The sequence below is a fragment of the Orcinus orca genome, chromosome 8 (assembly GCF_937001465.1).
Source record: "Orcinus orca chromosome 8, mOrcOrc1.1, whole genome shotgun sequence".
Taxonomy (NCBI): Eukaryota; Metazoa; Chordata; class Mammalia; order Artiodactyla; family Delphinidae; genus Orcinus; species Orcinus orca.
Window position 1 is genome coordinate 38595193 of NC_064566.1, and position 18509 is coordinate 38613701.

Genomic DNA, 18509 nt, shown 5'->3' on the forward strand with positions numbered 1-18509 from the left:
CATACTCCAAACTGAAACAGTTATAAGTAAAGGTTCTGAGGAAGCGCTAAAGCTTTCACAACCTTTCCAAGAACCTTCCCTTAAGAATTTTCTGCCAAATAATGGGAGCCATCCTAAGGAAAAAGATCAGATTAAGACTGCTGTTATCCCATCCAAGCCTATAGTTTAAAACAATCCCAAGTGGGTACCATTCATTTAAGACCCAACGGGAGAAAAGAACACAGAGGCCAGCAAGTAAAAGATGAGGTTCTTTGTTAAATATGTCTTGACAAGATCTCTGTGGTTTCTCGTGGTAATAATTGAAGAAAACAGACCAGAAACATACAACTTTTGAGGGAACTGTTTTGCCAAACAGCAAAACGAAACAAAAACAAATAAAAACCCTAAACCTGGCCTGAAACAGCCTGTAACTATCTGAAACAATCCCAAGGCCCCAAACCCACAATAACAGGAAGTGAAGTGCAAAGACTGTCCAGCCTTCCAGAAGAGGACACTTCCCAATGCCCACTTGCGTCCTTGAAGGTTAATGGGCAAAAAAAACATCCTAGAGGGCAATGCCATGGGCCCCTGAGGACATTAGACAAGGGAGTTCCTCCCAGAAAGGTGAAGCAGGGGTTGCCTAATAGAAAAACCAAAGAATATATTTATGGACAGAGCAGAGAGACCTTGCTATTTTTGCCAAGCAGTATTTTTTTAATTGTTACGGAAAGATGACTGCTCTGTTTCCTGTTTTCCCCTTTTCTAAAAGGTTGATTTTACTGCAGTTATCCTGTATCTATCTCATTATGCATATGGTGCTCAGGGGGCAGACATGTTGCTTTTTAGTTTGCAGATGACCAGAACATAAAAAAACCACATCCTAACCTGATGGAGGGGACTATACTCAGATGTCATGGGCTTTGAACTACATGCAATAATAGATTGGGTTTTGGTGGTTTCCTTTTGAGGTGGGGAAAGTGAGCGGTTTCTGTTTCGGAAGAATGTACATAGATATTTAGGTAACCAAAAGGCTGTTTAAATTAAAGCTGTAAGTTGCCTACCAAACATTCCCTCTTCCCTTCTTAAAGGGAATCCTTCCTAAAAGAATCCTAACTTTTAGCCTGTCCCATTGCCACATGGATTTCTCAGCTTCCCTCGCAGCTAGATGGCCACGTGACACAGCTCTGGCCAATGAGATGTAAATTCAAATGCTATGTGGTTCTCTGGGAAAACTGCGTCAAGGAAGCTGATTCAACTGGGGGACATTCCTTTTGTTGCCCTTCCCCACTGCGTCCAAGAGCCATCTTGGACCCTGAGAATGAAATAACTCGAGAATAAAAACTATGCACTGGGGAGAGCAGAGGAGAAAGATAGGAACCTGTACATCACCTACTTCCAGATTTCTTCTATGTAAAAGGCAAAAGTTCTTATTCAGTTTAAACCACCATTATCTTTGGGTTTTCTGTTATATGTAGCAAAACCTGATCTTGAATGATAGAGTATAAAGCAAAAATGTAAGTGAAAAATGAACTTAAGTGGTAGCAAGAGCTGTTTGGTAGAAGAATTTCTAGCAGTTAAGATTGCTGAAAGTAGGAAAAAGTTACCAACACACACTGGGGAATACTATGGTCTTCTCAGGAGAAGAATTATTAATATCAAAGAGCTTTTATTGAGAGAGGGGATGATAAGCACCCATAAAAGAGTATTTACCTTTATGAATAAGAGAAAACAATTTATTTTAAAAGCAGTGGGTGGCGCTTTCTCACTTAAATAGGTACTAATAGTTTCATTAAATTATGGCATAAAGCCACTTAATTAAATCACTAAAGGAGAACAAAGGAAAAAGAAAAGAGGTATGAAAATGAGAGCAGGTATTCAGTTTGTTTCCTTCCTGGTTCTGGTAGACTTCAATCCTTAAACATCTGTGTCCAAAAAAAAAAAATACGTTCTCATTTAAAAAGTATCTATCTTCCTTTATTCCATATATGCTTTAAAATATTTACTGAGCAGAGGAAAAGGGAGGTAAAAAGATGACACACATGATGATGTAACAATTTTATTCTAAGTTCTGGTGGACTTTGGACTTTAAACGCCTGTTCAAAAAAAAAAAAAAAGCCCTCATTTTAAAGGTATCTTCCTTTATTCTGAATATTCTTTTATACTTAGATATACTGAGTATTTGCTTTTTAACTATGTTTAGTTAATCACTGATTACAATTAAAAAACATATTCTGTGATAGTATCAATAACTGATTAGGAAGAATTATGAATAATACTGAAAAAAATCATTTCACCATGCATATGGCTATCAAATTATATAGCTTTTGACATGTACTGATGTATACAAATTTGAGAGTCTTTTTCATTTTTCTGTAACACAAATTGCTCTATTTCCACAAATAAACAGAAAATAGCACAGATATTAATGATCTGAAATTATATTTGTAATAAATGTGAATTTCTATTTATTCAATTTTTTAATTTCCTCAAACAAATAAATAAACAAAATTACATACGTGGCTGGATCTTTGATTCTCCACCAGGCACTGATGGGGAAATTTCTTGTTGTAATTTTTTTTGTTCCATCTGCTGTAAAACCTAGTGAATGGAAAAAGAATGCCTTAAAAGTAAGCGTTATTTGATTTTCTCTGATATGTATGACCATTGACAATGCACAACAAACTGAAAATTGTTTTCCAAAATGGGATATTTACATTCTGTAATTTAGATTAATATTCAACAAGGAAGTTTAAAAAAATGCAGTTTAAAAAATACTAAAATTTAAAATACGACAGCTAATTGAAATATATTACAAAAACACAGGCTTGTAGCAAAGCCCCTAAAATCCTTTTTAATGCCACAAGCCTTTTTACAAAATATCACCTGATGGTATTCCAGCTTCTGAGCCTCAAGTTGGTCATGCTGACGTTGTAGCTCTTCTTTTTGTTTCTGAAGCTCATCTGCCTTTTTCTTAAGTTCCGTTTCTTGTATGGAGATAAGATTTTCATATTCCTTCAGTTCTTCCTCTGTGAAGAACTGTTGTTGATCCAATGTCTAAAAGACAAAAAAATGAGAAAAGAAAAACCTTAGAAAGAAAACAAAAAGGTCTGATTCAGCTTTAAAATTCTATGCTTAGCAAAGTACAAAAGAATATCTATAGTATTATATCTTTTGGGTAAGAAAGAAGGGGAAATAAGAATATATACACTCTCACTTATTTGGGCAAAAGATATAACAGGAAGGAAAATCCAGAAACTAGTAAGACTGGTGACCTACAGAGTAAGGGGAGAACTGGGTGGAAAGGACAAAGACAATGTGGGAAAAAAAAAATCACACTCCTTTGAATATGCCTTTTTTTGCACAGATTTGATTGTTGGAAACATATCAATGTTTCACATACTCAAAGAAAAAAAGAAAATAAATAAAAATCCACAAGGACAGAAAACCTCTCCAAATTGAATACAAATAGAAACAAATAATACTTTTATTTTAAGTGAATAAAACAATCCACAGAAGGGGGAAGGAGAAAAGAACTAACCCAAGAAACTTTTTTGTTTTTTGCGGTACGCGGGCCTCTCACCGCTGCGGCCTCTCCCGTTGCGGAGCACAGGCTCCGTCCGGACGTGCAGGCTCAGCGGCCATGGCTCACGGGCCCAGCCGCTCCGCGCCACGCGGGATCCTCCCAGACCGGGGCACTAACCCGTGTCCCCTGCATCGGCAGGCGGACTCTCAACCACTGCGCCACCAGGGAAGCCCCCCAAGAAACTTTTGATCACAGCATTTGGACTATATGCCCTTAGGCTAAAACAACAAAAAAAACTGTAAAAAATATTAAAGTCTGGCTTTGTAGAGGCATCGATTAGCAATTCTGCAACTCTTCGTACATCTTAGGATTGAACAAATAAATACAATATTATTGTGGAAAATGAGAGCCAGGCTTTGTATGAAATATGGAAAAAGAAAAAGAATGTATTGCAAGTAGAAGCGTTAGATTGAAATTTAAGGAGATATCAGTGTGAACTCATGAGTTTTAATACATCTTGATAGCTAAAATATAAAAATGAATATAAATGTGTAGATGTGTCTATATACATATGTGCATGCATGCGTATATATATATACACACATACACATACTATAAATATATATTATATATATATATATATATATATATAATATATATTTTAATTCCTCAACTCTGTTACTTGATAAGGCCTAGAAGCAATGGCACTCCAGTAGCAAGGAGCAAATCCAGTGTCCAGATCCTGGACTGTAATATTGATCTCCACTAAAAGGAACCAGTGCTCCTCAGAAAAATGAGTCCAGAGGTAGGGCAGAGAAAGAACAAGATGAGCCTTGGACACCTTATTACGCTAAACAGTAAGGAAGTCAAAGAATGATAGGGACATGCCTGAAGGACACAAAAGCCAGTCTGAGGAAACTCCTACTAGCCAAATCAGGGACAATTTGAGCATTGAAAACAAATGACAGTAAGAATTCAAGTTTACTGAATAAAATAAGAAGCCAAGAGTCTACATTGATATAAACAACTAGAGAAGGGGGAAGGAACAGCTACAGTGGAAAGTCAGAGGGAATATTGGCTTTTTCCACCTACAGCGGAAAGCCAACTAAGGAATGATGATTAGAAAATCACCATTTGTCAACAGTCACAGTAACAATTTATTCTGGCTAGATTCATCAATGCATGCTAAACCCCATAGATAATGAGTCTCAAAGTATATCCCCAAAGACAATACCTTTTTAAAAAGTAGAGCAATCTCATTTTTTATTGGTGGAAATGTAAATTGGTACAATTCTTCTGAAAAGCACTTTTACAAAGTATATCAACAACCTTAAAAATATTACCTTGGTCCTGGTAATGCTACATTGAGAATTTATCTTAGAAAATAACCCTGAACACATAAAAACTTTATATAAAAATGTGTTTATAGCAGCACTATCTATTTAAATAACAATAAAAGACTGGAAATAACCTATATGTCTAACCCTCAGAAAACAGTTAAGCACCTCCATAGTTATTAAAACAATTCTTACAAATAGTATTTGGAAATACTTTTGATACGATGTTGAGTGATTTTTTTTTTAAGCTGACTTCTGATTCTAGCAGTATGGTGGGACAGACAAGATACTTTTCAAATTACAAAAGGTAAAATAGTAATTTTACAGTGGGAAAACCTGGTAGACACCACCTTAACCAAATAAGCAAAGTTAACATTGCCAGTTATGGAAATAATCAGCAGCATATGATTCTTGATATGATGCACTTAGCATCACTTCAGTGATATTCCTATCAAAAGTAGGAATCATAAGGGAACACCAGACAAATTCAAAATGAGGGACATTCTACAAAATAACTGGTCTGTAATTTTTAGAAATATCAATGCTATGAGATACAAAGACTCAGGAACTGTTTCAGATTAAAGTAGACTAGAAAGACATTACAAGTAAATCCAATGCATGAACTTGGATTTTCTTTTGCTATAAAGACCAATACAGGAAAAATTGACAAAAATCTCAATAAAATCTAGAGATTAGAGAATAGTATTGTGTGTGTAGCATTGATAACCTTATTGTGATTATGTAAGATAAATCTTTGTTTGCAAAAAATACACACTCAAGTATTTAAGGTTAAAGCAGCATCGTGTGCAACTTACTCTCAAAAATAATTATGGATGTTATATATAAATACACACACACAGATTAAAAATAGAGAAAGAGAGAAAAGGAGGGAGAAAGCAAATGTAGTAAAATGGGAAATCTGGGTGAAAGGTATTCAGGAATTCCTTGTTCATACTTGCAACTTTTTTGTAAATCTGAAATTATGCCGAAGTGAAAAAGGTATATAATTATCTATTGATCCAGTTCACCAGAAGCACTCAAGGGAATTCATGTTCAAATAATCTTAGCATCCTTTTTCTTCACCAATGTCCAGAAATAGTTCAAATGTTAGACAAAAACTTACAACAAAAAAGAAGCTGATTTCTTTAACCTCAAACTAAAATGACCAATCGTCCCAATTTGTCCAGGATTGTCCAGGTTGTAACACTGAAAAGTTCCGCATCCTGGGAAACTCCACAGTCCGGGTAAACCAGGACAGTTGGCCACCCTATCTCAAACTAATTAAAAAGGTAATATTTTTATTTTATATAGGAAAGGACAATGTTCTTTTTTTTAAACATCTTTATTGGAGTATAATTGCTTTACAATGGTGTGTTAGTTTCTGCTTTATAACAAAGTGAATCAGCTATACATATACATATATCCCCATATCTCCTCCCTCTTGTGTCTCCCTACCACCCTCCCTATCCCAGCCCTCTAGCACCAAGCTGATCTCCCTGTGCTATGCGGCTGCTTCCCACTAGCTATCTATTTTACATTTGGTGTTGTATATATGTCTACGTCACTCTCTCACTTCGTCCCAGCTTACCCTTCCCCCACCCCCGTGTCCTCAAGTCCATTCTCTACGTCTGTGTCTTTATTCCTGTCCTGCCCCTGGGTTCTTCAGAACCATATATATATTTTTTAGATTCTACATATGTGTGTTAGCATATGGTATATGTTTTTCTCTTTCTTAGTTCACTCTGTATGACAGACTCTAGGTCCATCCACCTCACTACAAATAACTCAATTTCGTTTCCTTTTATGGCTGAGTAATATTCCATTGTATATATGTGCCACATCTTCTTTATCCATTCATCTGTTGATGGACACTTAGGTTGCTTCCATCGCCTGGCTATTGTAAATAGAGCTGCAGTGAACATTTTGGTACATGACTCTTTCTGAATTATGGTTTTCTCAGGGTATATGCCCAGTAGTGGGATTGCTGGGTCGTATGATAGTTCTATTTTTAGTTTTTTAAGGAACCTCCATACTGTTCTCCATAGTGGCTGTATCAGTTTACATTCCCACCAACAGTGCAAGAGGGTTCCCTTTTCTCCACACCCTCTCCAGCATTTATTCTTTGTAGATTTTTTGATGATGGCCGTTCTGACTGGTGTGAGATGATATCTCATTGTAGTTTTGATTTGCATTTCTCTAATGATTAGTGATGTTGAGCATCCTTTCATGTGTTTGTTGGCAATCTGTATATCTTCTTTGGAGAAATGTCTATTTATGTCTTCTGTCCATGTTTGGATTGGGTTGTTTGTTTTTTTGATATTGAGCTGCATGAGCTGCTTGTAAATTTTGGATATTAATCCTTTGTCAGTTGCTTCATTTGCAAATATTTTCTCCCATTCTGAGGGCTGTCTTTCGTCTTGTTTATGGTTTCCTTTGTTGTGAAAAAGCTTTTAATTTTCATTTAGGTCCCATTTATTTTTGTTTTTTTTTTTTGTTTTTTTTTTTATAAATTTATTTATTTATTTATTTTTGGCTGTGTTGGGTCTTTGTTGCTGCACACAGGCTTTCTCTAGTTGCGGTGAGCGGGGCCCACTCTGTTACAGTGCGCAGGCTTCTCATTGTGGTGGCTTCTCTTGTTGCAGAGCATGGGCTCTAGGCGCTCAAGCTTCAACAGTTGTGGCACGTGGGCTCAGTAGTTGTGCCTCCCAGGCTCTAGAGCACAGGCTCAGTAGTTGTGGCACACGGGCTTAGTTGCTCCGCAGCATGTGGGATCTTCCTGGACCAGGGCTCGAACCCGTGTCCCCTGCATTGGCAGGCGGATTCTTAACCATTGCGCCACCAGGGAAGTCCTATTTTTGTTTTTATTTCCATTTCTCTAGGAGGTGGGTCAAAAAGGATCTTGCTGTGATTTATGTCACAGTGTTCTGCCTATGTTTTCCTCTAAGAGTTTTATAGTACCTGGCCTTACATTTAGGTCTTTAATCCATTTTGAGTTTATTTTTGTGTATGGTGTCAGGGAATATTCTAATGTCTTTTTTTTTTTGCGGTACACGGGCCTCTCACCGTTGTGGCCTCTCCCCTTGTGGAGCACAGGCCCCAGATGCGCAGGCTCAGCGGCCATGGCTCACGGGCCCAGCCGCTCCGCGGCATGCGAGATCCTCCCGGACCGGGGCATGTTGGCTGTGGGATTGTAATATATGGCCATTATTATGTTGAGGTAAGTTCCCTCTCTGCTTACTTTCTGGAGGGTTTTTATCATAAATGGGTGTTGAATTTTGTCAAAAGCTTTTTCTGCAACTATTGAGATGATCATATGGTTTATCTCCTTCAAGTTGTTAATATATTTTATCACATTGATTGATTTGCGTATATTGAAGAATCCTTGTATTCCGGGGATAAACCCCACTTGATCATGGTGTATGATCCTTTTAATGTGCTGTTGCGTTCTGTTTGCTAGTATTTTGTTGAGGATTTTTGCATCTATGTTCATCAGTGATATTGGCCTGTAGTTTTCTTTCTTTGTGACATCTTTGTCTGGTTTTGATATCAGGGTGATGGTGGCCTCGTAGAATGAGTTTGGGAGTTTTCCTCCCTCTGCTATATTTTGGAAGAGTTTGAGAAGGATAGTTGTTAGCTCTTCTCTAAATGTTTGATAGAATTCGCCTGTGAAGCCATCTGGTCTTGGGCTTTTGTTTGTTGGAAGATTTTTAATCACAGCCTCAATTTCAGTGCTTGTGATTGGACTGTTTATATTTTCTATCTTCCTGGTTCAGTCTCAGAAGGTTGTGCTCTTCTAAGAATTTGTCCATTTCTTCCAGGTTGTCCATTTTATTGGCATATAGTTTCTTATAGTAATCTCTCATGATCCTTTCTGTTTCTGCAGTGTCAGTTGTTACTTCTCCTTTTTCATTTCTAATTCTATTGATTTGAGTCTTCTCCCTTTTTTTCTTGATGAGTCTGGCTAATGGTTTATCAATTTTGTTTATCTTCTCAAAGAACCAGCTTTTAGTTTTCTTGATCTTTCCTACTGTTTCCTTCATTTCTTTTTCATTTATTTCTGATCTGATGTTTATGATTTCTTTCCTTCTGCTAACTTTGGGTTTTTTTGTTATTCTTTCTCGAACTGCTTTAGGTGTAAGGTTAGGTTGCTTTATTTGAGATGTTTCTTGTTTCTTGAGGTAGGATTGTATTGCTATAAACTTCCCTCTTAGAACTGCTTTTGCTGCATCCCATAGGTTTTGGGTCATCGTGTTTTCATTGTCATTTGTCTCTAGGTATTGTTTGATTGCCTCTTTGATTTCTTCAGTGATATCTTGGTTCTTTAGTAGTGTATTGTTTAGCCTCCATGTGTTTGCACTTTTTACATTTTTTCCTGTAATTGATATCTAGTCTCATAGCATTGTGGTCGGAAAAGATACCTGATACAATTTCAATTTTCTTAAATTTACCAAGGCTTGATTTGTGACCCAAGATATGATCTATCCTGGAGAATGTTCTATGAGCACTGGAGAAGAAAGTGTAATCTGTTGTTTTTGGATGGAATGTCCTATAAATAGTGATTAAGACCATCTTGTTTAATGTATCATTTCAAGCCTGTGTTTCCTTATTTATTTTCATTTTCGATGATCTGTCCATTGTTGAAAGTGGGGTGTTAAAGCCCCCTACTATGGTGGTGTTACTGTTGATTTCCCCTTTTATGGCTGTTAGCATTTGCCTTATGTATTGAGGTGCTCCTATGTTGGGTGCATAAATATTTACAATTGTTATATCTTCCTCTTGGATTGATTCCTTGATCATTATGTAGTGTCCCTCTTTGTCTCTTGTAATAGTCTTTATTTTAAGGTCTGTTTTATGATATGAGAATTGCTACTCCAGCTTTCTTTTGATTTCCATTTGCATGGAATATCTTTTTCTATCCCTTCACTTTCAGTCTGTATGTGTCCCTAGGTCTGAAGTGGGTCTCTTGTAGACAGCATATATACAGGTCTTGTCTTTGTATCCATTCAGCCAGTCTATGTCTTTTGGTTGGAGCATTTAATCCATTTACGTTTACAGTAGTTTTCAATATGTATGTTCTTATTACCATTTTCTTAATAGTTTTGGGTTTGTTATTGTAGGTCTTTTCCTTCTCTTGTGTTTCCAGCCTAGAGAAGTTCCTTTAGTATTTGTTGTAAAGCTGGTTTGGCGGTGCTGAATTCTCTTAGCTTTTGCTTGTCTGTAAAGGTTTTAATTTCTCCGTTGAATCTGAGTAAGTTCCTGGCTGGGTAGCGTAATGTTGGTTGTAGGTTTTTCCCTTTCATCACTTTAAATATGTCCTGCCACTCCCTTCTGGCTTGCAGAGCTCCTCTTTAAAGATCAGCTGTTAACTTTATGGGGATTCCCTTATATGTTATTTGTTGCTTTCCCTTACTGTTTTTAATATTTTTTCTTTGTATTTAAATTTTGATCGTTTGATTAATATGTGTGTTGGCATGTTCCTCCTTGGATTTATCCTGTATTGGACTCTCTGTGCTTCCTGGACTTGATTGACTATTTCCTTTCCCATATTAGGGAAGTTTTCAACTATAATCTCTTCAAATATTTTCTCAGTCCCTTTCTTTTTCTCTTCTTCTACTGGGACCCCTATAATTTGAATGTTAGTGCATTTAATGTCGTCCCAGAGGTTTCTGAGACTGTCCTCAATTGTTTTCATTCTTTTTTCTTTATTCTGCTCTGCGGTAGTTATTTCCACTATTTTATTTTCCAGGTCACTAATCTGTTCTTCTGCCTCAGTTATTCTGCTAATGATGCCTTCTAGAGATTTTTTTTTTTTTTTTTTTGCGGTACGCGGGCCTCTCACTGCTGTGGCCTCTCCCATTGCAGAGCACAGGCTCCAGACATGCAGGCTCAGTAGCCATGGCTCAAGGGCCCAGCCACTCCACGGCACGTGGGATCCTCCTGGACCGGGGCACAAACCTGTGCCCCCTGCATGAGCAGGTGGACCCTCAACCACTGCGCCACCAGGGAAGCCCCTTTCTAGAGAATTTTTAATTTAAGTTATTTTGTTGTTCATCATTGTTTGTTTTCTCTTCAGTTCTTCTAGGTCCTTGTTAAACGTTTCTTGTATTTTCTCCATTCAGTTTCCAAGATTTTGGATCATCTTTACTATCATTACTCTGAATTCTTTTTCAGGTAGACTGCCTGTTTCCTCTTCATTTGTTTGGTCTGGTGGGTTTTTACCTTGCTCCTTCATCTGCTGTGTGTTTCTCTGTCTTCTCATTTTGCTTAATTTACTGTGTTTGGGGTCTTCTTTTTGCAGGCTGCAGGTTCGTAGTTCCTGTTGTTTTTGGTGTCTGCTCCCAGTGGCTAAGGTTGGGTTAGTGGGTTGTGCAGCCTTTCTGGTCAAGGGAACTGGTGCCTGTGCTCTGGTGGATGAGGCTGGATCTTGCCTTTCTGGTGAGTAGGACGACGTCCGGTGGTGTGTTTTGGGGTGTCTGTGACCTTATTATGATTTTAGGCGGCCTCTCTGCTAATGGGTGGGGTTGTGTTCCTGTCTTGTTAGTTGTTTGGCATACAGTGTCCAGAACTGTAGCTTGCTGGTCGTTTAGTGGAGCTGGGTCTTAGCATTGAGATGGAGCTCTCTGGGAGAGTTTTCCCCGTTTGATATTACGTGAAGCCGGGAGGTCTCTGGTGGACCAACTGTCCTGAACTCAGCTCTCCTATCTCAGAGGCACAGGCCTGACACCTGTAGGAAGGAAGGAAGGGAGGGAGGGAGGGAGGAAGGAAGGAAGGGAGGGAGGGAGGGAGGAAGGAAGGAAGGAAATAATTAAAATAAAAATTTTTTTTAAATTATTAAAAATAAAATAAATTAGGGCTTCCCTGGTGGCGCAATGGTTGAGAGTCCGCCTGCCGATGCAGAGGACACGGGTTCGTGCCTCGGTCCGGGAAGATCCCGCATGCCGCGGAGCAGCTGGGCCCGTGAGCCATGGCCACTGAGCCTGCGCGTCCGGAGGCTGTTGCTCCGCAACGGGAGAGGCCACAACAGTGAGAGGCCCGCATACCGCAAAAAAAATTAAATAAATAAAATAAATTAAAAAGTAATTAAAAAAGAAAGAAACAAAGAAGAGAGCAACCAAGCCAAATAACAAATCCACCAATGATAACAAGCAATAAAAACTATACTAAAAAAAACAAACAAAAAAAACGGACAGACAGATTATCTAGGACAAATGGTAAAAGCAAAGCTATACAGACAAAGTCACACAAAGAAGCATACACATACACACTCACAAAAAGAGAAAAAGGAAAAACAAATCTATATAAAAAAAAAAGGAAGAGAGCAACCAAATCAATAAACAAATCTACCAATGATAATAAACTCTAATTACTAAACTAAGATAAACATAAAACCAGAAATAAATTAGATGCAGAAAGCAAACCCCACATCTACTATTGCTCCCAAAGTCCACCAGCTCAATTTTAGGATGATTCGTTGTCTATTCAGGTATTCCACAGATGCAGGGTACATCAAGTTGATTGTGGAGATTTAATCCGCTGCTCCTGAGGCTGCTGGGAGAAATTTCCCTTTCTCTTCTTTGTTCACACAGCTCCTAGGGTTCAGCTTAGGATTTGGCCCTGCCTCTGCATGCAGGTCGCCTGAGGGCGTCTGTTCTTTGCCCAGCCAGGATGGGGTTAAAGTAGCAGCTGATTAGGGGGCTCTGGCTCACTCAGGCCGGTGGGGAGGGAGGGGTATGGAATGCGGGGTGAGCCTGCAGCGGCAGAGGCTGACATGACGTTGCAATAGCCTGAGGCATGCTGTGTGTTCTCCTGGGGAAGTTTTCTCTGGATCACTGGACCCTGGCAGTGGCGGGCTGCACAGGCTTCCGGGGTGGTGTGGACAGTGACCTGTGCTTGCACACAGGCCTCTTGGTGGCTGCAGTAGCAGCCTTAGCGTTTCATGCCTGTCACTGGTGTCCACGCTGATAGCCGCGGCTTACACCTGTCGACAATGTTCTTTTTTCAATCTACTTTGTTTGGTACCACTCAACTATTCTGTTCAAGATGTGTATGCACTCACTTATACACAGTAAACCATGGTATAAATTCAAATACTTTTCAGGAGCAATTTGACAGATATATTTAGAAACTAAAAAATGTTCATAAAACTTGAAAATAGTTCTATTCCTAGGAATTAATCCCAGGGAAATCATCACAGATGCCCCCAAATGCATGAACAAATGGATAGTCATCATAATGTTATTTATCACAGTAAAAAAAAATTAGAATTGACCCATAATGTCTGAATCTGGAAGAATGGCTATATAAATTATGCTACAACCACACAACTGCATGTTAAGTGGTCATTTTTCAAATCGAGATTTTGAGACATGGCATTGAAATGTTCATGAAATATTGTTATATTTTTAAAAAACAGAATTTCACAAACATACAAAGTCATTTATATAGTGAACATATGAAGCCATTTAAAAAAATATATAGATATGAATTTATGTGTATATGTAAGCTAAAAATGGGACAGTATACTATTTATTCACTGTATGCTATATATGCATATACTAAATATACAAACGATTTCCAAACTGGCATAACACAATGCATAATTTAAGTGTCTACCTCCGGATGGTAGAATTACATGTAACCTCTAATTCATACTTTAACTGTATCCATATTTTTAATTTTCAAGAATGAACATATTTTACACATAAAAAAAGTACGATTTTAGGGCTTCCCTGGTGGCGCAGTGGTTGAGAGTCCGCCTGCCGATACAGGGGACACGGGTTCGTGCCCCAGTCTGGGAAGATCCCACATGCCGCGGAACGGCTGGGCCCGTGAGCCATGGCCGCTGAGCCTGCGCGTCCGGAGCCTGTGCTCCGCAACGGGAGAGGCCACAACAGTGAGAGGCCCGCGTACCGCAAAAAGAAAAAAAGGACGATTTTAGAAAGACACAATTACATGCAATGTGATTACCAATAGAGATCAATTGTCCCAGCTTTGCAAGAAATCAAGTTCATTATTTTATAGTGAAATTTCATATGAAAAGCCAAGATGGTAAAACTATACATGCAAACATAATGGCGAATAAAAGTTAAAAGCAGAATAGACTGATGTAGAATTTCTTGAACGATACATCCCATTTCACGTGTTCTATTACCTCCCAGCTGTCTGGCTCCAAGAATTCCTTTTTTTCTGTAGCTTTCAAAAACTCTTCTAGAGTCACCAATCGGTCTTTGTTAGTATCAACCTGATAAAGGAAAGTGTACATGTAAAATAAAATAACTCTTTCACATTATTTAGATACTAGAAATTCTTCTAATAGATGGTACTACATAAATATACAGCAATTAGGGCTAGCCTAACATCCAGAGAAACTGAGGGAAAAAATCAAAACAGGACACTCAACATTATCCTAGAATCAGAAAATAGATAACTTTTTCTTCTATATAATTCAAATTTGAAAATAACTGATACCCCCAAAGATCACCAAGTTTGAGTCTGCTGATATGACTGGGTAGACTAGTATTGTTTTCCTTACTCACCACACCTCCTTTCAAAGCCAAGTGCTTGGGCAAGAAAAACAATCTTTCCAGAAAGAAGACTGTTTTAGCCAAGAGTAAAGGAGTTTAAGTTAAAATGCTCTCAACAATGTTTTCCTAAAAACAAACAACTAACTAAATCAAAGCTAAAGTTGACAACCTTTCCAAACCCTGTTTAATGGCTCTTATAGACTATGGCAAATTCAGTTACAAAAGTGAACTCTATGATGGCCAAAGAAATTAATTTGTTACTTGGAAGCCAGCACTCAACAAAAATCCCAATTTACCATAAATAGCTCAAATAACAGGTGAAAATCACTGAAGCAAAACAGTGGGCTTGGGGAATTCCCTGGTGGTCCAGTGGTTAGGACCCTGTGCTTTCACTGCCAAGGGCCCTGGTTCGATCGCTGGTCAGGGAACTAAGATCCCAAAAGCTGATCCCACAAGCCACGTGGTGCAGCCAAAAACAAATAAAGAAACAAAACAAAACAACAAAAAAGTGGGCTTAAGTTACCCTGCCTATGATAGCTATTTCAGAGTTTTCAGCTTAGTAATGTGAACAAGAAATAAATACTTGTTGTTATAAACCATTAAGGTATTGAGTTTTTTAATTTCTTAGCAAAAACGAATACAGCATTTACAATATCAAATAATGGACTATAATAATAATTATTTTTTACTAAAAGAATGCTTTACAGCATTCTTTTATATGCAGCAGCATCTTAATATTTTAAAATATTTTAAAGCAGTTACAAAATAATTTTATTTACACTAAGGGAACCTACTGACTCTTCTGGATCAAAAATGCAAAATCCAATTAAATATTATATATATTTATTTTCCATTTTACAATAAGATTTATTGCAAGAACTTGAAAACTCCACAGAAGTAACAGATAAACTTTTCAAACATACCTCATTCATTACATGTTCCCTCATTCTAAGCCTTTCTTCCTCCATTTCTACCATATCATCCTCTTCATTTTTGGGGTCATATACTTTCTCCAACTAAAAAGAAAAATTTAAAACCAACATAAAAGAAAGGAAGATAATAGAAGGAAAAAAGACAGAGCAAAACCACTGAATACTTAATGAACTCATTTACCTCTTTAGTAAATAGGGCTTCTAATTCTTGTTCATCTAGGAAGCCATCACTATTGACATCTAAAGTTTAAAAGTTACAAATGCAAAAACTGATTTTAATGCCTTAGAAAATTGATAGTTAAAATACAACTAATTACTAATGGTTTGCAAAAGTATTACTTAACACGAAGCATCAACATGCTACAGAAAAAGGTATCCTTCTTTTTTATGAAGCCTCAGATCAGTCCAACTGATAACAATTCACTACTTATTCATAATTCAACATAGTTATTTAGAAAAATATATATATTAACCAAAATATAAAGTGAAGCAATATGCTATAAGACTAAAAGTAAATTTTAATATTACAGCATAAAGTCCATTAGATATAACCTAGCTAGTCACAGAAATGCCTTCATTTTACAGAGAAACTTGTAATAAGTCCTAAAATGACTCAAAAGTAAAAGCAAGTATAAAGACATAGCTACTGACCTAAAATATCTTATACTGCAGACCAGCAATAAAGACTACTATACTACCCTAGAGGAAAACTCTAAATGTTTACTATCAATAGGACTCGATTAGCAAACCTTAGCAGAAGTCAATTAAGAGTAAAGCATCTATAATTTTTCAAACAAAAGATATAAATATTAATATTGTATCAAATCTGTTACCATGTAATTTGAAAAATGTCTTGGGGTCAAAGTCATTAGGATCCAATCCATCAGTCTCTTCCCACACTTCTTTTAGTTGATCTTTGCTTCCCTGTGAATCAATTTTAAAAAAACCACTCAAGACAAACTATAATCTATGTATATAGGCTCAAAATAAAATATAAAATTGAAAAACTTTGCAGAATTAAGAATCAAGATTTTAAGTACTAATAACTTATAAAATTCTACTATCTGGCACAAAGAAGTATCTTCATCTAACTATGGTTTTACAAAGTCATAATCCTTACTGGATGATTAACTTTGGGATGACTTTCATGCTTTCTCTTCATTTCCTCAAATTTAGATTCTTCTTCTTTTCTCTTTTCTTCATTCAGTGTTTTTAAATATTCTCTCCTTTCATGTTCTTTCATCATTTCATATTTTTTAAATTCTTCATGTCGAGCTTTATCATAGTGTTCCAGATCACTTGTAGCCTATAATGCAATTTTTAAATTAAATAAGAAGATGTGTTTGAAAAATATAAATAAAGGCTTTCTTGCATATAGCATACTCACTAACAGAAGGTAGCATAGGAGGGCCAAAACATATTTGACTTCTGTTTTAAATTTTACCCTTCTATTTTAGTCATTATTACTCTCAGAGATGTAGGCATTCAAAGAAACTAAAATTTCAAAGCTAGCTTCAACTTTAGGAAGTTCCTTATAAGCAAGTAATATATAAATTTATTTTAAAAAGAAGAAAAAGGAAGGGACTGTATCAAATCTGTACAGTATAGAGAACTAGAACAGTTCCTAACGACTTAACTAAATCTAGTAACACCCAGGCTAGAACATCTAATTTGCTAACTTCATACAGTACAACATGAGAGGTCTACAAATTATAATCTAAAATCCCTGAGGCAGGATGTGTTTAAGAATTTTCTAGATTTTAGAGAAGACATACGGCATATATGCCATATCATTTAACACCCCAGAAGAGTTTGTAATCAAACAGATTAGTACTTCCTTATCAAAATCTATAAATACACTAAGTAAGCTAAATAAAACCTATAAATAGCCTTACTATAATTTAAGCCAGGTTTCCATTTTTATAGTATTTTGGATTTTGGAATTGTTGGCAAGGGATTACAGATCTGTATGTCCACATTATTACCTATACTAATAAGGGTTAAGCTATCTCCCTTTAAAGATATTCTAGAGAGTATGTAAAAGTTATACTACCACTTCATGGAATTTACTTGTCAAATTACAAAACCTCAAAGGCACAACAAAGACAACACATTTTGAAATGAGTCTCACCGCTTTGATTAGCATATCTAAATCTGTAGATTCAAACTTCTCAGGATTCAGGTGATTTAGATGATCAAATTGTTTTAAAAGAGCATGGTGGTCTATGCCTGTATCTGAAAGAAAATGAGAAAACTGTAAACAATAAATTATTAGAAGCTAGAAACATTACTATAAATAATACATAAGAATAAGCATTCATATTAATTCCTATAGGATTTTATAAGAAAATTCAAAGTTTTAGATTTAAAAGTTCGTATTTTCTTTTAGAGTATTGTACATATTGTTATTCTAGTCAAAGGTAATGCCCTTGAATCTAGACTGGAATACAATTTAATGTGTACATTTTAATGTTATTTCAAGAAAGACTAGTTAGCTATCTTTTACAGTATAATTTACAGTAAAAACTTTTTCATTATTGTAAAAGTACCAAATTTCCTACTTTTAATTAAACTCTAATATACTACCCTCACCAAAGGTCTAAGAAGAATTTCTTTCTTTTTTTTTTGTTTTTTTTTTGTTTTTTTTTGCTGTATGTGGGCCTCTCACTGTTGTGGCCTCTCCCATTGCGGAGCACAGGCTCCGGACGCGCAGGCCCAGCGGCCATGGCTCACGGGCCCAGCCGCTCCGCAGCACGCGGGATCTCCCCGGACCGGGGCACGAACCCGTGTCCCCCGCGTCGGCAGGCGGACTCTCAACCACTGCGCCACCAGAGAAGCTTTTTTTTTTATAAGAATTTTTTTTCTTTTGGCTGCACCGGGTCTTAATTGCAGCATGTGGGATCTTTTATTTGCAGCATGTGGACTTCTTAGTTGCGGCATGTGGATGCTTACTTGCAGCATGTGGGCTTCTTAGTTGTGGCATGCGGACTACTTAGCTGAGGCATGCATGCAGGATCTAGTTTCCCGACCAGGGATCGAACCCGGCCCCCTGCATTAGGAGCACAGAGTCTTACCCACTGGACCACCAGGGAAGTCCTAAGAAGAATTTCTTCTACTGGGACCCCTATAATTTGAATGTTAGTGCATTTAATGTCTTCCCACTAAGAAGAATTTCTAAAAAGAATTGCTCTAAAATTTATATGAAGGAACTATT

At 37.1% G+C, this 18509-nt stretch overlaps 1 protein-coding gene across 3 annotated transcripts in view; it reads right to left on the reverse strand.

The window, feature by feature from the left end:
* Positions 1-1698: 1698 nt before the first annotated feature.
* The window catches only part of NUCB2 (nucleobindin 2), a 45485-nt gene continuing 28674 nt past the window's right edge, over positions 1699-18509 (reverse strand). The window contains exons 6-14 of one of the 3 annotated variants that reach the window (XM_049714302.1): positions 17427-17530; positions 16416-16601; positions 16129-16219; positions 15477-15535; positions 15287-15379; positions 13991-14080; positions 2863-3033; positions 2496-2577; positions 1699-1802 (exon numbers count right to left, since the gene is read on the reverse strand). In XM_049714302.1, the coding sequence (XP_049570259.1) occupies positions 1795-1802; positions 2496-2577; positions 2863-3033; positions 13991-14080; positions 15287-15379; positions 15477-15535; positions 16129-16219; positions 16416-16601; positions 17427-17530 (884 nt within the window). In that variant the 3' untranslated portion in view covers positions 1699-1794. Of the gene's footprint in view, positions 2073-2495; positions 2578-2862; positions 3034-13990; positions 14081-15286; positions 15380-15476; positions 15536-16128; positions 16220-16415; positions 16602-17426; positions 17531-18509 lie in introns of all 3 variants that reach the window. The other 2 variants (XM_033416181.2, XM_004285524.3) reach the window with 2 other exon arrangements.